Below are 18,043 nucleotides of genomic sequence, written 5' to 3'. Positions count from 1 at the left end.
TTAGTAAACATGAACTTCCAGTGTATTTAAATCTGGAAGCTTAAGACTGTGATTGTAAGCGCATGTCTTCCCTAATCTCATTTATATGAATAGGATTTACTTGAGTATCATCTGTATATTTATCGCTAGCAAGCTGATGATTAGTGATGAGGATGGCCAGCCACCAAGGGAGGAGAAGTAGCGGCCTGCTTCTGATGAATGGCTAGCCGCTGGGGGAGGACTAGGGGTGCTGATGCTCTGCGCCCAGTCAGCTAGTTTATATAATACCTTCATTATCCTCTCTAATAAAAGCCTTGGTGTCCGTCCGTGGACGGACACCAAGGCGTGTGTTCGTGCCTCCCTGCGCTGTTCTGGGCATGCGCGAGCAAGGGAGACACGACCGCTAGCACCCGGCGGCCATCTTGGGCGGCCAGAAGCGGCTGTCCCGAAAAAGCCGGGTATGCAGCGGCGGGGAAAACTGGCCGAGGCAGCGGCAATGCTGCCGCCTCGGCCAGAGGACGCGGCGCGGCCGAGGCCTGGCCGCGCCGCCGAAGCCAGGCGGGGGGAAGAAGCGGTGGGGGAAGCTGGCCGAGGTGGCGGCGGAGCCACCGGAGCCGGGTGGGAGGGAGAATTGGGGGCCCTTGCCCGGCCGGGGAGACCGGCCGCGGCATGGAGGCTGTCGGCGGCGGCAACAGTTGGTGCTTGTATTTCCTGATTACCTACAGTTACCAAATTTTATATAGACAATCCTGCCACTTAAATTAGCTGAATGCTCTAGAATTTACACTGGAATATGTTGGGGAAAGGTTTAAATACATTTTTTGTATTTTTAAGAAGAAATTCTGAATATAATCATATTTTAACTGTTCAACAGATTTTTAACACTCAATCATCAGAACAATAATTCCAACATGATCTCATGCCCAAGAGAAGCAGATCAGCTTCTCTTTTCTTCTCAGATTCAAATTTACCATATATGGCAATTATTCAATAAAATGAACAATGTTTGAAGTTGAAATCCTACAAATTTCAAACTGTTCTTTTACATTCCTTTTGCAATCAAAGCAGATTAAGTAAAACATTCTATTGCATATATTTCCTGAACAAAACGTCTTTGCCAGGTCAATGAGGTCCCTCACCTACTAGTTATTTTTAAAGTGAAAAATAAAGGCAGGGTCAATGTGTATTTATGCCCCTTATAACACTTGGGCAGCATATGGATGCTTCTGAGTAACTGGTTTAGGCTCTGGTGAGGTCCTGTGCACCCTTGTGTAGAATCCAAGGGAAAGAGTTGTGGTATGCAAGGACAAGGCAATGGAGTGGTACCAAGAATATCCATAGTTTAATGAAATAGATAATAAGTACAGAGAGGCAAGTGCAGACTGCTTTTCAGAGCTCTTGCTGCTGGCTGTTTGTTAGCCCCGCCTCTACTTCAAGACTGGAATACAACTAAAGCCCCATTCAAAAGCTGGCCTGGATCAAGGGATGGATTAACTAAAAACACCACACCTGCACTGGAGTAAATTAATTGAACTCAGAAAAGGGCCGCCTTGCGAGCAAAGTCTGTTGTAGCGCAGGCTCCGAAGCCCCAACTGGGTCATTCACTAATCTAGACTAGGAAGATGCTCCATCTCCGCAGTTAATTTCAGCATAGTCTCCGCGTGGGGGTGAAAAGTGTATTTTAGCGTAAACGGTGTAATCAAAGTGAGAGGCGAGGTCCAAGGAGGGGCTGTCTACCTTTTGCGCCCTTGCTGAAGAAAGGGCCAGGGAGACGGGGCGCCAGGGGCTCGGCTCTCCTCTCCTGGAGTGGGTGGGCCAGTGGGGAAAGCTCCTGTGTGTGTCCGAAGTTTGGGTTCAGGGTGGGGCGGGGGCAGGAGTGGAGTCAACTTGGGCGGACTCGGCGGCGGCGGCGTTTCTCCGCCCTGGGGAGGTGCAGCAGCAAACCTGTGGCAGGTACAAGAAGTGCCGGGAGGGCGGCGGAGGGAAAGGAAGCTCCGAGCAGCGCGACGAGGAGAAGAGACGGCTGTGGAGCCCTTCGGACTCGGGGGCCACCATGGGGGAGACTTTCCTGCGCTCCCCGCTGCGGACTCCGCGTGGCCGCTTCCTGGTGTCGCTGCCCCCGCGGGGCGAGTTCCTGCTGGGCACTCCCGAGCTCGTGGGCCAGACGAGCGGTGAGTGCTCCCTCGCGTCGTCGCGCGTGGGGAAAGGAGGTGGGAGGCGCCGCCGCCCCCCATTTGCCAGGAGGAGCCCTGAGTGGAAGGAGCCGCCAAGGCGGGCGCCCTGTGCTTCCTCCGTGGCCCTTGACCCTGGCCAAGCTCCCTCTCCCTGTTCTTGCCTGTTTGCGAGGTGGCGGCGGCGGGCGGGGTGCCCTTCTCGTCTGAAAGGTCCGAGCGAGCTGCTGCTAGTGCGAGGGGTGTGTGTCGTTCAGCTCCCTCTGCAGGGAGTCTCTCGAGGGAACCCTTTCTGCGAGGTGGGCTGCTGGGGTCGAGGCAGCAGCTGGTCTGCCGCTCGTGTGTGTGTGTGTGTGTGTGACATATGTGAAGGGGCGCCATGTGTCCCACCACGTGGCAGCAGCTGAGCTTGACAGGTCACACTGGCAAGTAGGCCAGTTCGGTTCTCCTCGGGGACTTCTAGCCTAAAGACGGTTCACGACAGAAGACTGACCCTCCCTCCTCCCTGGGGTTGGACTCGATGAAAGGCGGCTGGTTATTGCGATTAGGATTGCTATTAGCAAGCCTATAAATTACTGTATAGGCTATAACCAGCAATATGTCATGGGTGAAGGGGCTCGGGGGCGAGATAAGTCTTGGGATGTTACAGACATGGCCCTGTTCCTCTCTGCGAGAACTTGGCTGCAGAGCTGGATCAGATACTCGGGGCAGGAGGACGCTTGCGACCGATTCCATTCGTTGCGGGGTCCCGCGCAACCCACCTGGGTTTGCATCCAAGGAACAACAGGGCGTGTATGTTGTGTTTATCTGCAGACTTCACACGCTTAAACACACGGACTTCTTCTCCTACTACTTTTAGGGAGCAGCATGAATGAGAGGGAGACAGGGCAGATAACCGATTGTACTTCAAAAGAGCTTGTAGGAAAACCTTAAATTTTATCAAGAAAACTTAATATGTCTCTTAGGTGATTTGCTAAATATATAGCACATTTAGAAGAAGAAAAATCAAGCATGCAGAAACCACATTTCCACTTGAAGAAATCATTGGCTATATGCTTTTAAAAAAACAAAAAGTAGTTTGGGATGAAATCTGTAACATTTTCCCTCTCTTCTGAAAGGCCAATTAAAATCAGAGGATTGATACATTGTGCCCCCTTTCTTGATGACTTGGTTATAACCAAAAAGACAAACAAAGCACAGTGAGGAGTTTGGTCCTAAAAATTAATTGCCTATAAACAGAGGTGCACCTAGGTAATTTAGGTCAGGGCTCCAAAAGGCCTTGGGAGGCTCCCCCCTCCCTTGCAAATTAAGCATCATCATGCACTGCTGGGCAATTACACTCCCCCAGAACAGACTAAAGAGGGTTTGGGGGTCCCCAGCCCAAGGCTGTGGAGGCCCTGGACTTCAGCCCCAAAGTCCGGGGTTAAGAGTTCCTCTGCCTATAAATGACTATATATGTAATGTAATGGCAATACTCAAGAGTAGGACAAATATACTGGTTCATTCCTATGAGGCAGAGATTCCCCAACCTTGGGTCCTCAGATGTTGCAGGACTGCTACAACTGGTCTTGTGGTAGCAAGCATGACTTGTCCCCATAGCTAAGCAGGGTCTGCCCTGGTTGCATATGAATGGGAGACTTGATTTGTGAGCACTGCAAGATATTCCCCTCAGGGGATGAAGCCACTCTGGGAAGAACAGAAGGTTTCAAGTTCCCTCCCTGGCAGCATCTCCAAGATAGGACAAGATTTTATATTTTTTAATAGGACAAGATTTTTTTTATTGAACCAACAAACTACCAAATAGGGCTGAGAGAGATTCCTGCCTGCAACCTTGGAGAAGCGGTTGCCAGTCTGTGAAGACAATACTGAGCTAGATAGACCAATCGTCTGACTGAGTATATGGCAGTTTCCTATGTTCCTAACTCCCATCATCAATCAGATCTCGTGTGTGTGTGTTTAATTTAAAATTTTCAAGAAACAGCCTACACATTACTGAGTAATCAGAGCAATGTCAAACATAACAGTGACCAGTGTTATAGTCCAGATAGGTGGATAGTGATATACAAGCAATTTGTCCATTGTAAGAGAGGAAATGAACTTATTTATAGTAAGTAACAGTAGCTGCTTCCAGCTTGGTAGGAGACCCATGAATTATGCTACACCGGATTATCTTGCTTATCCTGCCTCTCAAAGTGGTGATTCCCTTATATGTAGCAGAGGGAGAGCAGCTGTCCCTGTTCAACCCAGCATAGCATTCCTCCAGTGGCATGGGCATCTGTAGGACCTTTTCCCCCCGGCGGGTGGGGGGGAGGTGATTGAAGCAAATATTATAGCAATATTGGCCTGATCCAGAGCATGGGGGTGAGGAACTGCCCATGGTTGCTGGTGTATATTATGTGTTCCTTTTAGACTGTGAACCCTTTGGGGACAGGGAACCATCTTCTGCTTAATATTCTTTTCTATGTAAACCACTTTGAGAACCTTTTATTTTGAAAGTGGTATAAAAATAATAGCTACCTAGTGGCACATTGGGGAAATGCTTGACTAACAAGCAGAAGGTTGCTGGTTTGGGAGGAGGCAATGGTAAACCCCTCCTGTATTCTACCAAAAGAAAACCACAGGGCTGTGTGGACACCAGGAGTCGAAATCGACTTGACAGCACACTTTACCTTTACTTTTATATAAATAATAGTAGTGAGTAAAGTGAAGATTTGGACATGCACACCACTCTTTTCACATCTTTGCTGATCTAAAGGTATATTGATCTCCACTACAAGAAGCATCATCAGCAAGGTGGCTTATAAGGTCAGCCCTCCTAAATTAATGGAGTAATTGAATAAATTTCCAGCTTTCTCAGCCTTTAAGGAAGCCAAACTGTGGCTCTAGTGCCATTTGCCCTGGTGCTTGCAGAGAAAAGATGCTTCTGGGAATGTTGGCAATGTTGCCCTCTTGTGGGTCTCCTACTCCTGCCTCCTACCCCCGCCATAGCTCTTTGCTACTTGACAGAGCTTGGCTCTCTTTCATGGATCCCTGGAGACTGCTGGGAAAGTGGCAGTCTGAACAACAGGATGTATGTATCCTGGGCACCAGTGGCCCAGCTTGTCCTAAGGACCAAAGAGACCCTCACCAGCAAAGAGGGGGAAATTGTTGCCACACTAGTGAACCTTTGTCTGGGTAGTAAAGGGAATCACTTTCCATGTGAAATACTCTTGGGGGCTTGGCTGAGAAGGGGAAGGCGGGTGGGCAGTGTTTTCATTTCCCCCAGGGCCTTTAATTTAAGTCACTGGTTAAACTTGGCTTGTGCATTTCCCAAATCTCAAATGACTCAAAGCTACATCAGCAAAAACAAACCTTTAATTTAAAAAGAATTCTCCTACTTGTTATACCATATTATGAATATTTAACATTATCACAATTGTAGGAATTGAAAGCCTAGGTATAAGAACATAAGAACAGCCCTGCTGGATCAGGCCCATGTAGTCCAGCATCCTGTTTCGAACAGTGGCCCACCAGATGCTGCTGGAAGCCACAGGCAGGAGTTGAGGGCATGCCCTCTCTCCTGCTGTTACTCCCCTGCAACTGGTATGTGTTAACTCTTTTCCTGACAAGCTGGTCTTCTGTGTGAAAGGAATGTTTGTATTGCAGCTGCTTTTTCCAGGTGCTCCCCCTTCCATAAATGTGGGCTTGGAGCCCCCTGTGATGCTGCAGGAATTTCTGCAGAAAAGCTCCCATGTGTGTATGGACAGGAGAGAGGAGGTGATGATGACAGAATCAGCAGTGCACTCTCCTGAGGCTCCAGGACCCTCAGCAGCTGTCTTAGGACAGGGGTTTCCAGCCATGGGTCCCCCCCCTCCGATTGTGGCTGGGAATAATGGGAGCTGTAGTCCAACGTCATCTGGGGAGAAGCCCTGCCTTAGGATACTAGGTTCCTGTTATGTGCACAGGTTTCAGTGGCTGACCTACAAGGGATCCTCTGCAGGCAACTTGACATGGGAAAGACATGGGAGAGTGTGAGGACCATTGTTCTATTCTTCTGTGCTCGTTGAAGAATAATCTTTTTGTTATGAAATGCAACACGTATTATTTTATTTAATACATTTCTATACCGCCCAAAACGCAAATTCTCTGGGCGGTATTAGGGAGAGGTCCCCTGCTCACTTGATGACCTTAACACGGTTTTAGTTTTTGACAGATCTTGCTTTTTAATTGGCAATGTGCTGCACCAAGAATGACCTGTTGCTACCTAGACCCTCAGCCACCTAATGGCACAGCAGGGAAATGACTTGATTATCAAGCCAGAGGTTGCCAGTTCGAATCCCCGCTGGTATGTTTCCCAGACTATGGGAAACACCTATATTGGGCAGCAGTGATATAAGAAAGATGCTGAAAGGCATCATCATCTCATACTGTGTGGGAGGAGGCAATGGTAAACCCCTCCTGTATTCTACCAAAGACAACCACAGGGCTCTGTGGGCGCCAGGAGTCGAAACTGACTCGCCGGCACACTTTACCTTTACCTTATACTTGTCCCATTTCAGCCTGTCCTGTGCCTGTCCTGGCAGTTCTACAGTTCTCTGATGAAACATATTGGCAGGGACAGCCCATACAAGTGGGACAGAAGCAGCCTGAACTGCTGAATTCAGCCTTGGAATGCATAATAATATCAATAATGGCTCACGAATGATAGGCTTGCCTAGCTTTTCACTGCCCCATCCTCCACATGTAATCAGTCTTGGTTAATATTTCCCCTGCCTTTACTGTTAAATATGGCCAATCTCCACTCTCAGGACTAGAATAACTTCCTCACCAGGGTTAATCATTGAACCAGGGTGAATGCACACAGACCAGGGAATCATTAAGGAACACAGAATCAGATCCAGGGTGTGTTAAAGTTGATGGACATTCTAACTAATGCAATGTGTGTGCAGTAAAGGAAGCGTGTATGTGCCAGCTACATTCCAGAATGGGGGTGACCCTTGGGGGCATATTTTTGGGTGGCACAGAACACTTTGGAGGGAGGGAGAATGGTATAAATTCCCACTGCCACGAGCACCCCCTCTTCTTTTGTCTGGAATGCAGCCTCTGCACAAGTGCTTCTTTAATGCATGCGCACTGTGTTAGCCAGGATGTCGGCCATTTTCTTTGTGTGACTGAAAAGCCACCAAAAACCCCTTAGAAATTATCAGGTGTGATGGCTCATTTCATTGTGGCTTATTCAGGAGAACGTTCTAGGTGGATTGTGTCCTTGGCTTTCATTTTATAGAGGAGGAAGTTTTAGTTAGGGAGTGTGTATTCCTATCCCATTTCTTTGCCCGTAAACTACCAAGGCTTCTTTCTGTGGCTCTTTCTGAATTCCCATTCATTCTCACAACAGCCCTCTGGGGTAGTAATAATCATACTTGGCATGTTATGATACACTGCTATACTGCCTCATCGTGGTGGGGCGGGGGGTGTTCCTGGGAGGGATGAGTGAAGTACGCTGGGAGGTATACTCCCAGTAGGGTCACCCAAAGCATGAAGGTCATCCGAGCTGCCCAGCTAATGCAAGCAGGCACCTATACTGGGCAGCAGCAATATAGGAAGGTGCTGGAGGAGGCCAATCACTTCAGTGACAAAGGCATCATTTCATACTGCGTGGGAGAAGGCAATGGTAAACCACTCCTATATTTAACCAAGAAAACCACATGGTTAGACAAAATTGAATGATTGTCAATGTAGTGTTGGATGATGGGCCCCTCAGGTCGGATGGTACTCAACATGCTACTGAGAGGAAGAGCTGAGGATTTCTGAGTACCGATGGTGTTTATGACGCAGTTAGACTAAAGCCTTTTGGACATCTAGTAGCTGATGTTGCCATGCGGGAAAAGAAAATCCGAAGCTGCAAAGACAGAATTACAATGGGAACGTGGAACGTAAGAAGCATGAATATGGGAAAGCTTGACACAGTGAAAGATGAAATGAATCTACTACAGATTGACATTTTGGGCATCAGTGAATTAAAATGGACTGGAATGAGACACTTTCAGTCAGAATATTATACCATTTGTTTGTTTAATGTGTTGTGAACGTTAAGATATTGTTAAAATCAATAAAAATTTAAACAACAAGAATATTATACCATTTACTACTCAGGACACAAAAACCAAAGAAGGAACAGTGTTGCTTTCATAGTCAGGAAGGATATAGCAATGAGAGTACTTGGGTACAATGTGGTCAGTGACTGACTAATATCAATTAGATTTCGTGGACAACCCTTTAACATGACAGTTCTTCAAATCTATGCCCCAACAAGTGATGCAGAAGAAGAGGAAGTTGATGAGTTTTATGCTGAAGTTCAGTCTGAAATTGGCAGAACATGCAAGCAAGATGTGATGCTGGTGGTTGGAGACTAGAATGGAAGTTGGAAAAGGTAAGGAGGAAAACATAGTTGGCTTATAGGGCCTAGAAACAGAAACGAAGCAGGAGAACAACTTATTAGTTTCTGCCAAACCAATGATCTCTTCATTGCTAACATATTCTTCAAACAACCAAAGCAGCACCTATACACATGGGCATCACCAGATGGGAGTACACAGAAATCAAACTGATTACATCATTGGTGCAAGGAGGTGGAAGAGCTCAGTTATAACAGCAAAGACATGGCCGGGGGTTGACTGTGGAACCGATCACGAACAAGTTGAAGACAGATCATCCTGGAGAGAACCTATCGATGTGGTCGCTAAGAGCCTTGATGGCACTCAATCAATCAATCAATCAATCAATCAATCAATCAGTGATACACTAACACACACACAGTCAGTTTGTGGAAGCAGTGAGTTCCAAATTGGGGAATTTCCAGCTTGCGTACTTTTCTATCACTCGCTACACCAGTTAATTTTTTATTTCTGCAGGTGAGGAAATGAGGCCAGTGTTCCCTCTAACAGGGATTCCCAGATGTTGTTGACCACAACTCCCAGAATCCCCAGCTGCAATGCCTTTTGCTTGGGGATTATGGGAGTTGTAGTCAACAACATCTGGGAATCCCTGTTAGAGGGAACACTGAATGAGACTGAGAGAATTAAATTGTTGTTTCCCAGAGAGCTTATGGATGAGCAAGAGCCTACACTTGGTTCCACATCAGCACTGTTCACTGTACCACATGCATTTATTTTATCTGCAGATATGATGTTTAGATGGCTTTAAAATGACTAGGCACATTCATAGCAGGGAGGTCTATTGGGGGCTATTAGCCAGAACAGCTGGACGCAACCTCCATCTTCTTACACAGTATACCTCTGATTTACCAGACATTCTGTGCAAGCAAAGTGTTGGATATTTTTATCTTGCTCTGCTTCTGATGAGGTTCAAAGTACACATTGTAGGAAATGCATTCTAGGTGCTTCCATGCTTGTTTTTGTTTATAGACAATAAGAGCCAGATTGGGTCCCCATGGATCAGGAATGTGGGGGTTGGTGATCTTTAACCAAAGCTCCCACCATGGTTCTGATCTGGATCACACATACATCCCTGTCCACAGCTGCTGTTTGTCAAGGGGGAAAGCTGCCATTGGCACCAAAAGCAGGGAAACTGGTTTTGTTCACTGTTGGAGACAGAGGCTGACATCCTGACTAAATCTCCCAACAGTATTTCTCAGGGTGTAGTCTAAAGGAGTACTAAATTTCAGCCAAAACTTCCTGTTGTAACTTTAATCAAGATGTCAGCCAGTGTTGGGCTAGATAGAGCCTTGCTCTGATCTGACTTAGGCCTGCATACATGTCTGAAAACATTGAACGTGTGGTTTTTCAGGAGGTGAAGCTTCTGTGCCCAATATTTATATTTGTTAATCATATGTATATACCACCTGATGGTATATGTCTCTCTAAGCAGGGTACACAATCCAAAACATAAAATGGGATGAAAACAGTTAAAACAATTCCACAGAACAAGAACAATTAGTTTACAATTTTAATTAAATGCCTGAAAAAACAGGTGTGCCCTGTGGGTCTTTTAAAAAGAAATTGGAGATAGAGAAGCTCTTATTTTAACAGGAGCATATTCTAAAGCCCTGGGTCAGCCACAGAGGTGGCCCAGTCCTAAGTCGCTACCAGACAAGCCAGTTGCAATCATAACAGGACCTCCCCAGATGATTTTAATAGGCAGCAGGGTTCATGAAGAAGAAGGCGCTTTCTTAAGTACCCTGGCCACAAGCTCTTAAAGGGTTTATAGGTAATAACCAGCACTCTGTATTTCACTTAGAAACATATTGGCAGCCAGTGCAGTTCTTTTAAAATTGGTGTTATATGGTCCCTTTGGGATGTCCCAGAGATTGGTCTAGCTGCCACATTCTGTACCAATTGTGGTTTCCAGACTATGTACAAAGGCCCTATCCATCACCAACACAGTACCTCCAGTGACTGTTGCTGGTGTCTCTCTTATGTTTCTTTTTAGATCATGAGCCCTTTGGGGACAGGGATCCATCTTATTTATTTGTTGTTTCTCTGTGTAAACAGCCCTGAGCCAGTTTTGGAAGGGCGGTATAGAAATTGAATTAATAATAATAATAATAATAATAATTAATAAAAAATAAGTAGTCAAAAATTGGTGAGACCATAAAATTGAAAAAGTTGAAGAAAATGAAGATGTAAAAATATTATGGGGCTTCCGACAATAAACAGACAAACATCTGCCACACCAGATATAACTGTAGTCGAGAAGAAAGAAAAACAAGTTAAAAGAATCGACATAGCAATACCAGGGGATAGCAGAATAGAAGAAAAAAAAATAAAAAAAAATCACCAAATACAAAGATCTACAAATTGAAATTGAAATTGAAAGGCTGTGGCAGAAAAAGACCAAAATAATCCCAGTAGTAATTGGCGGGTGCACCCAGGGTGGGTGCAGTTCCAAAAGACCTTGAAGAGCACCTCAATACCATAGGGGCCACAGAAATCGCCATCAGCCAATTACAAAAAGCAACAGCCTATGGGAACAGCCTATATTCTGCGATGATATCTATAACAGCAACAACATTGACAATAAAATTCAGCCATCCCAGGTCCTTGGCAGGGACTCGATGTCTGGATAAAACAAACCAGTCAATAACACCTGTCTGACTGTGTAAATAAATAATAATAATATAATATAGAGTGCATTACAGTAGTCGAGCCTAGAGGTTACCAGCAGAGATACCACTGTTCTAAGGTCATTTACTTCCAGAAATGGGCATAGCTGACGTATTGGTTGAAGCTGATAAAAAGCGCTCCTGGCCTCAACCTGGGAAACCAGAGAGAGTTTGGAATCCAAGAGCACTCCCAAGATACATACTTGTTATTTTGCGGGGAGTGTAACCCCATTCAGAACAGACAGATCTAAACCATCTCTCTCTCGACCCTCCCAAAACCAGTACCTCCATCTTATTTGGATTCAGCTTCAATTTTTTATCCCTCATCCAGCCAATTATCACTTCCAGGCAGGCATTTAAGGAAGTTATGCCATTTCCTGATGAAGCTGATATGGAGAAATAGGCATGGGTGTCATTGGCATATTAATAACACCCTGCACCAAATGTCCTCATGATCTCTCGCAGTTGTTTCATGTTGACGTTAAAGATCATTGGAGACAGTATGGAGCCTTGTGGAACTCCTTACATTAATTCTCACTTTGCAGAGCAACTGTCTCCAAGCAACAGTAATCTACCTGAGAGGTAGGACCGGAACCACTGTAGAACAGTGCCACCCAATCCCATCTCCCTCAGATGACCCAGAAGGATAGTATGGTCAATGTTATCAGAATTCATGAAGAGATCCAAAAGGATCAGCCGAGTCACACTTTCTCTATCAATACCTAGTTGGAGATCATCCATCAGGCTGGCCAAGGCAGTCGTAACTCCATAGCCAGCTTGAAAGCCAGTTTGAAATAGGTCTAGATCATCTTTCCTGGAGCTGAGAGGCCACCACCTGCTCAGTCACCTTACCCAACCTTGGAAGTTTGGAGCCAAGTCTGTCATTAGCTAACTTTGAGAGATCCAATGCAGGTTTCTTCAGGTAAGGTCTAATAAAAGCCTTCTGAAGACTAGGAGGCATCTTGCCCTCCCATAGAAAAGCATCTATAATGTTTACCAGACCCTCTCTGATAATACAATTACCAGATAAAATAAGCCAAGTTGGCAAGGGTCAAGAGAACAGGTTGTAGGACATACAGTCTGAAGCAGTTTAAGTGATGCAAGTTGCAACCTGATCCTATAAAGAGGAGTTGCTGGATGCCTCCATAGTAGACTCTGCAATAACAGTGGAATCCAGTTCAGCCCGAATATGAGAGATTTTATCCACAAAAAAAGTCACAAAAAACTTCACAGCAGGTGACCTATGGTTCCAAGTTCAAATTGAGGGTGCACGTACTAGTCCTCTCACAACCGTTGACAACTCTGCTGGATGTAAACTTGTGGAAGCAATATGGACAGAAAAACCACTTCTATGCAGCACACACTGCCAGAGCACATCTTCAGATGTGCTCTGTATTGTAATCTGTCAGATTAGTGTCTTCTTCCACTTGTGCTCCAGTAATCTAACTTGCTGCTTCAGCTCCAGTAATTCTTCTGAAAACTATGGGGCTAATCTTGAAGCAGGTTGGAGAGGATACCTAGGAGCTATTGTGTGTACTGCTTGTTATTCCATGTTTGCACCAGAGCATCGACAGAATCATCAGCAAAGCCAATTCGAAACCCTTCCAAGGCTTATTGAAATCCAATTGGATCCAATAACCTTCTCAGGCAGACCAACCGAATAGGTCCTTCACCCCTGCAGCGGTGGGTTGTGATTGCAAGTGCTACCTCAACCAGATGGTGGTCCATCCATGACAATGGAGAGATGACAGGAGTCCCCACCCATGGATCAGAGCAAAAGACTACATCGAGTGTGTGACCAGCATCATGCCTCAGTCCAGAGACCAGTTGGGATGGGCCCGCCCATAGTTGTCATGGCCACTATGAACTCCTGAGCTGCTCCTGATAACCCAGTCCCAAAGTGAAAATTGAAGTTCCCCACCATCAACAACCTGAGCAACTCCAACACCAACTCTGTAACAGGTCCGTCAGCTCAATTAGGGATTCTTCTGGGCAGTGGGGTGGGGGATCAGTACACCAACAGAAGTCTCAGTCTATCCTTGGTCCTAGGCTTAGGTTCAAGCCTATATAGGCCAATTCCCTGACAAGGATCCTGGTAAGCGAGATGGTATTCTGATAGACCACAGCTCCCCACCCCTCCACCCATATACTCTCACCTGTTCCACCACTGAGTATCCTACCGGGAGAAGCTAGAACCAAACCGGACCACTAGCCTCTCCCGACCAGGTCTCCATAATGCATACCAGGTCGGCTCTTTCATCCATAATCAAGTCCATGGCTGCTTGGATCTCCTTAGTGGTCTGCAGTCCTGTCTCCTCTTGCCATATAGCTCAGTTCATGCTGCTGCTGACAGCACAAAGATGGTTCTCTTACATTTAGCAGGGGCAGAGCAACTGTCCTTATTTATCCCTAGAAGGTGCCCCACCCAGTGGCTGTTGCTGGTTGTTTCTTTTTGAGATTGTGAACCCTTTTTGGACAAGAAACCAACTTTTTTCTTTTTAAACAGCGTTGAGAACTTTTAAAAATTTTTTATTGAAGAGCAGAACAGTACATGCATACTCTTAATAATAATATAACACAGGGCTTCCTGACAAAGTTCCAAAACTGACTTCAGAACTATGCATGCAGACTGAAGTTTTCTCAGAAGCAAATTGTGAGGCTATTCACATGATTGCAGAAAATCGGGCTAGCCTCCGCTAGCCTGATTTTCTGCAATCATGAGAACCACCGGGCTCGGCTGCGAGCCCGGTGGTTCTTGAGCGGGTAACCCGCTCGAGTAGCTTGCCCCTAAAACTGGGTTTGCGGAGCGAGCGCTCAGCAAGCCTTTAAAAAAAAAAAAAAAAGTGAGTAGCCGCGGCGTGGCTCCGTGCCATGGTTACTCATGAGGAGACCCCTGCAGGGGAGGCGAAAAGCCGCCTCCTGGCTCTGGGGGTCTCACCAGCATGCCCTGCGCAGGGCATGCTGGAGCTTCTGGGGGTTGATTGGCCCCCGCTCCCCCCAGCCCCCGCTGGCTCACAGAGCCGCCAATCGTGTGGGCGGCCAATCCGCCTGCCCAGGGCTCCCGCCCTGATCGTCTGCGGGGAGAGTGGGCTTAGCTCGCTGAGCTGCACAAACTGGGTCTCACTGATCGTGAGACCCGGCTCACTGAGTATTTAACTCCCAAGGGTTTCAAAGCAGGTGTCCTACAAGTGTCTGGTTAGAGGGTCATTTATACCAAGGCTGATTTAAATGCAATAGACTTGGAGGGGGAGTGGTGGAAGACTCCCCTCTTTTTCTGGTAAGATGTGGCTTCTACAGGGAAATTAGAAAGGAATTGTTAAGAACTTGGCTGGTCAGACTAGTAAATTTCTTAGATACAAGAGCTAGTGCAGCTGTTTAGCAGAGACATAACACACAGGGTAGCTACTTTTGTGTTGTACTTTCAAACCCTGCCAGCCACGGATTTCCCAATCACGGATTTGAGTATCGGCAACTGGGAAATTGTGTCCACCCTCACCAACCATGACCTGAGTATCTATGGTTTGGCAACACTTTTTTTCAAATGTGGGTGATTTTTTAGGAGTGATTTTTGGGAGTCGGTTTGGGTGTGTGTGTTTCGGGGTCAGTTTTGGGGGCCAGGGGTGTTTTTTCTATTTTTTACCTTATTTTTTCTGTCTGTTCCAACTGTGATTCCCCTAACACCATTTCCCATGCATTGCTATGCCTTGCCAACCATGAATTCGCCAACCACGAGAATTTCCAGGGACAGAACCCTCGTGATTGGCAAGGGGCAACTGTACCTAGAAATGCATGAACTCTGGTGCTTAAAATCTTGCATACATGAAGTGCATCAGACTGCCCCAAATGTGTATAAATTGCATAATTCAACTTAGACACAGACATAACTTTGAATTTTTTTAAAAAATGTATTTAAGTATGTCTGCAGATCTTTGTTCAGGATGACCTTTGTTCTCCTGTGAAATTAGTCTTATCGCTCTTCTGCTTCCCACCTCTCTGGGAACCAGGGGTGTAGCTATAATTGAGTGGATGGGTTCAAAGAACTCGAGGAACCCCAGCTCCTGAGGGCCCCCCAGCTCCACCCACCCCTATTTTCTCCATTATCTCCCTCCCTCATTACGGGCTACCTCTGTCTTACCTACGCCCCTGCTGAGAGCCTCGCTCTAGTCTAGTTAAAGAACAAGCCACACAGGGTTCACTTGACCCTGATGATTACAGTGTGGCCTGCATGAAGGGTCACACCAGCCTCTTGGCATAAACATTCCTTCACGTCTTCGAAGTAGCAAGCTAGAATAATTTAAATGACCTGAATTTAGCAAGGCTTAGAAGTTGGAAGGAGTAGCCAGTTTGGCTCACTGTATCTGTTCTCCTGGTTTTCCAGGCGAGAGACTAGGATATTTTGGACTTCGTTTGATCTTATCACTTTATTTCCCCCTGGCATTTCCTGTTTGTTTGAGTTTAGACATGCAGTACTTGGATTCGTAAAAGGTTATTGTTTGTGGGAAAACCACAGGTGGTGGTGCACCTGAGGCTGAGGGCAGTTTGCCTAAGGTCCCCTGTGAATTCATGCCACGCCATTCACTCTAATGAGAAAAACTAAAGTGCTTTTGTCAACAGTCGAACTGCTCTTCACAGTAGGACTCCGTGGAAGAGTTCAAAGTGTAGCTTCCGGAGCTACCTGGAATACATGGATTTTAATTCTCTTCTCCCACCACACAACTCTATGGTCATACTTTTTAAAAAAACACCCCAAAAAACCCTACTGACTGGTGCAAGGCTATCTGTTTTCCATAGGTCCTGGGTGTTGGGAGACCCATGTTCAAATCCCCACTCAGCCATGACACATACTGAGTGACTCAGGGCCAGTCACTCTCTCTCAGCCAAACCTACCTTAAAGAGTTGTTGGAAGGATAGAATAGAAGAGGGACACACCATTAATGCTGCTCTGAATTCTTTGGAAGAAGGGCAGGATTTTTAAAAAGTAATAAAGAAATATACTGAATTATAACAATTCTGGGGGGGGGTTTTCTTCCATATTTTGGAAGTTTGATGTACTTTGAGTACAGACAGACAATTATGAGAAGGAAATGTGAAAACTATGTGTTCTAGTTTGTAAGGAAATGGTTTACTTACAAGTTATTTCAAAAACTCTAATTGGTGATGCAGGCCTTGTTTAATTTTGAGCTAGGACCTAGCCATTGATAAACCTGTCCTCTGTGAATTTGTCCAAGCCCCCTATTAAAGCTAGTCCATCATCACATCCCATGGCAGAGAATTGCATAGATTATGTGCTGTATGGCCCCTGGTTCTAGTGTTCTGTGTGTGTGTGTGTGTGTGTGTGAGTGTGTGTGTGTGTGTGTGGGAGAGAGAGAGAGAGTCTCTCTGTTCACTCTCTCTACTCCATGCATAATTTTATACACCTCAATCATGTCTCCCTATAGTTGCCTCTTTTCCAAAATAAAAAGCCCCAGATGCTGTAGCTTTGCCTCATAAGGAAGGTGCACCAGACCCCTGATCATCTGGGTTGCCCTCTTCTGCACCTTTTCCAGTTCTACAATGTCCTTCTTAAGATGTGATGACTAGAACTGTGACGGTGTACGCAGTACTCCAAATGTGTCCATACCATAGATTTGTATAAGGGCATTATAATATTAGCATTTTTATTTTCAATCCCCTTCCTAATGATCTCTAGCATGGAATTTGCCTTTTTCACAGCTGCCATGCACTGAGTTGACACTTTCAACTAGCTGTCTACCACAACCCCAAGATCTCTCTCCTGGTCAGTCACTGACAGTTCAAACCCCATCAGGTATATGTGAAGTTGTGGTTTTTTGTCCCAGTATGCATCACTTTGCACTTGCTTACATTCAACTGCATTTGTCATTTTGTTGCCCACTCTCCCAATCTGTTTTGGATTTCACTACCCTAAATAGTTTTGTGTCATCTGCAAATTTGGCCACTTTGCTCCTTACCCCAACTTCTAGATTATTTATGAACAAGTTAAAGAGCACTGGTCTCAGTACAGATCCCTGGGGGACCCCGCTTCTTACTTACTTCCACTGTGAAAACTGTCCATTTATTCCTACCCTCTCTTTCCTGTCCTTCAACCAGTTACCAATCCACACAGTTACCAATCCTCTTATCCCATGACTACTAAGTTTACTCAGGAGGCTTTAGTGAGGAACCTTTGTCAAAAGTTTTCCAAGTATACTATCAAACAGATCACCTTTTCCACATACCTGTTGACACTCTCAAAGAACTCCAAAAGGTTAGTGAGGCAAGACTTTCCCTTTCAGAAGCCATGCTGGTTCTTGTTCAGCAAGGCCTGTTCTTCCGTATGTTTAACAATTTTGTCCTTAAGTATGCTTCCCATCAATTTACCTGGCACTGAAGTTAAGCTAAGTGGCCTGTAGTTTCCCAGATCCTCCCTGATCCATTTTTGAAAATTTGAGGTACATTAGCCACTTTCCAGTCCTCTGGTATAAAGCCTGACTGTAGGGACAAGTTACATATTCATTAAGTTACATATTCAGTTTCATATTGAGTTCCTTCAGAACTCTTGGGTTTTTCAAGACAGTTTAGAACATCCTCTCTCGTCACCTCAAATTGTCCCAGTTCTTCAGCCTCCAAGCCTGAGAAGCTCAGTTTCAGAGTGGGTCAGTATCCTTTCCCATGATGACAGATGCAAAGAACTCATTCAGCTTCTCTGCAATCTCCTTATCCTCCTTAAGAATCCCTTTCATGCCCTCATCATCTAAGGATCTAACCGCCTCCCTGGCAGGTTTTCTGCTTCTGA

At 45.8% G+C, this 18,043-nt stretch overlaps 2 protein-coding genes across 9 annotated transcripts in view; one reads left to right on the top strand and one right to left on the bottom strand.

Moving 5' to 3' along the window:
- Nucleotides 1–1,536: 1,536 nt before the first annotated feature.
- Nucleotides 1,537–18,043, top strand: part of LOC128344131 (ceramide kinase-like) — a 34,922-nt gene continuing 18,415 nt past the window's right edge. For all 5 annotated transcript variants that reach the window (XR_008315687.1, XM_053293680.1, XM_053293678.1 and 2 more), the window contains exon 1: nucleotides 1,537–2,150. Coding sequence is in view for 4 of the 5 variants with exons in the window: in XM_053293680.1 (XP_053149655.1) it covers nucleotides 2,033–2,150 (118 nt within the window). In the remaining variant the exon portion in view is untranslated. The remainder of the gene's footprint in view (nucleotides 2,151–18,043) is intronic.
- G6PD (glucose-6-phosphate dehydrogenase) overlaps nucleotides 8,193–18,043 on the bottom strand; it is a 51,631-nt gene continuing 41,780 nt past the window's right edge. For 2 of the 4 annotated variants that reach the window (XM_053293675.1, XM_053293674.1), the window contains exon 13: nucleotides 8,195–8,591. In XM_053293675.1, the coding sequence (XP_053149650.1) occupies nucleotides 8,381–8,591 (211 nt within the window). In that variant the 3' untranslated portion in view covers nucleotides 8,195–8,380. Of the gene's footprint in view, nucleotides 8,592–18,043 lie in introns of all 4 variants that reach the window. The other 2 variants (XM_053293671.1, XM_053293672.1) reach the window with 2 other exon arrangements.

The sequence above is a fragment of the Hemicordylus capensis genome, chromosome 2, assembly GCF_027244095.1.
Source record: "Hemicordylus capensis ecotype Gifberg chromosome 2, rHemCap1.1.pri, whole genome shotgun sequence".
Classification (NCBI taxonomy): Eukaryota; Metazoa; Chordata; class Lepidosauria; order Squamata; family Cordylidae; genus Hemicordylus; species Hemicordylus capensis.
This window is presented reverse-complemented; position numbering and strand designations above follow the sequence as displayed.